Consider the following 1,991-nt stretch of genomic DNA (forward strand, 5'->3'; position numbering starts at 1 on the left):
AAAGTGTATGAAACCTACCATCATTTATTAAGTATGGTCCTTTCTGCCAAAAAAAAAAAAAGAAAAAAAATATTGACAAACCACATTCATGTATAGGGATGACATACACAGATTAATCTCATTCTGAATTATTCTCAGTTCCACTGACCTGATTTCTTATTGTAGTAGTAAATGAGTCCAGCAGCTAATATGAAGATTCCCAGCACCAGACTACACACCCCAATACAGATTTTAATGATCTCAGAATCAGGAAGAGTTGGATCTATAGGGTATACTTGTGTGTCAAATTATGCTGTCCATAAACGTAATTCTAAAATGACAGTCAGTAATTATCTCCTCTTACCCCAGTCTTTGATGATGCGTTGAGCTGAGCTGACATGCTCCACCATACAGGAGATCTTCTCTCCAGGTTTTGAGATGTATGCCAGCTCAGAGTGAATCTGGTAGTACCAGTCACCATCAGCCATCTCCATAACTGAGGTCACATCTGAGGTCACTTGTTTACCATCTCTCAGCCAGGACACTTTGATGTGTGGAGGATAAAATTCATATGCGCTGCACATCAAGACAGCTGGATGGCTGCCACCAGCCGGTTTCACTAAACTGAGCTTAACCTTTGGTTTCACTGAATCAAGAAGAGCAACATCCTAAATACACAGTTTTCAAAGCATCAGTTTATGTGTGTGTAAGTGGGTGGGGGTGTGGGAATGGGGTAATTAGTTTAATTACATTTTTACATTTAAAAATGCTAGAGTTGAATGCTGCTTATTCATGGTGAAATTAAAACATTTTTCCATTAATAATTATGTTCTACTTACTAGCATATGCTTGAAAAAAAGCATAGTTGTTAAAAACAAGTGCTATACATGTAACAAAGTAAAAAAAAAAAAAAAATCACTTACCTGCTTTATCACGGACAGCTGGATCCCTGGTTATAATATTAGCTCTGCATTCTGAATCAACATATGTTCTTGTTACTTGTAGTATGCTGCCATTGTTCCATTGCTCTGCAACACTTACTCCATACTCAGTAAACCCCACAAATCTCCCCACAGTGCTGTTGAACTGAATTATCAGATATTTATTAAAATAAAAGTTGCTAACCATCACCATGTCCCTAAGATCAGGGAAGCTGTAGATGCATTTTGACCAACGGGCTGAATAATAATCATTATCTGAAAAAAGAATGTAGAGGCAGAAAAATCAGTTTTGATAATTATTTCAACAATAAAACAAAGAATAGAGTGCAAAATAGAGAACAGGTAAATAAATATAATAATTTTTATTATTGATGATAATGCAGTAATTATTGATATTTAATTATATTACTTCAGTTCCTCTCATTTTACTTACCACTGTCTGCTCCAAGAAATATGGCCTGTGTCAATATGAGATGACAACTCAAGTGCTTTAGCAGTGACATTTTTGTTCACACTGAATCCCTGCTGAATTCTGCAGTGCTTTTTTATGTTCATTGATGTCTAAGATAACTTTCAACCAGTTAGTGCAGGTATAAATGTCAGGTGTTGCTAGGCAGCATAATGATTTCACTTGTCAACAAACACTGTTCAGTTATTAACCCTCTGGAGTCTGAGGCTGATTTGGGGCCTGGAGAAGTTTTGACATGCCCTGACATTTGTGCTTTTTTCAGTTGTTCATAAACATATTAATGACAAAAGTGTCATTACACTGTATTCAGCACAAACTAGGCTACCATAATATGTGAGGAACATGTATGCATATGTTTGTGTTTTTGAAGGAATAACGTTTATGCGTGGTTATTGAAAAAACAAACAAAATTAAGTCACTGAAATAAGGCCAAAAATATATATTAAATCTGTGTTTACAAGACTTCTGGGTATTGGAGGTTGTAGGCTAGAGTTTTTGCTTCAGAATTATGTAAAAATTATAATGCCTACTTGTTCATATAAAACAATATATTGATTTAGTTTTTGTAAGACACTTTTTGTCAAGAAACACAGTATGCGTGG

General features: G+C 35.3%; 1 protein-coding gene across 1 annotated transcript; it reads right to left on the reverse strand.

Moving 5' to 3' along the window:
* Positions 1-236: 236 nt before the first annotated feature.
* LOC125269564 (DLA class II histocompatibility antigen, DR-1 beta chain-like) lies at positions 237-1,423 on the reverse strand. The gene is made up of 3 exons (XM_048192462.1): positions 1,354-1,423; positions 903-1,175; positions 237-625 (listed from the first exon to the last, which is right to left on the reverse strand). Exons 1-3 carry the CDS (start codon positions 1,421-1,423, stop codon positions 330-332), a joined length of 639 nt encoding a protein of 212 aa, XP_048048419.1. The 3' UTR covers positions 237-329.
* Positions 1,424-1,991: the final 568 nt, after the last annotated feature.

The sequence above is a fragment of the Megalobrama amblycephala genome, linkage group LG6 (genome assembly GCF_018812025.1).
Source record: "Megalobrama amblycephala isolate DHTTF-2021 linkage group LG6, ASM1881202v1, whole genome shotgun sequence".
Taxonomy (NCBI): Eukaryota; Metazoa; Chordata; class Actinopteri; order Cypriniformes; family Xenocyprididae; genus Megalobrama; species Megalobrama amblycephala.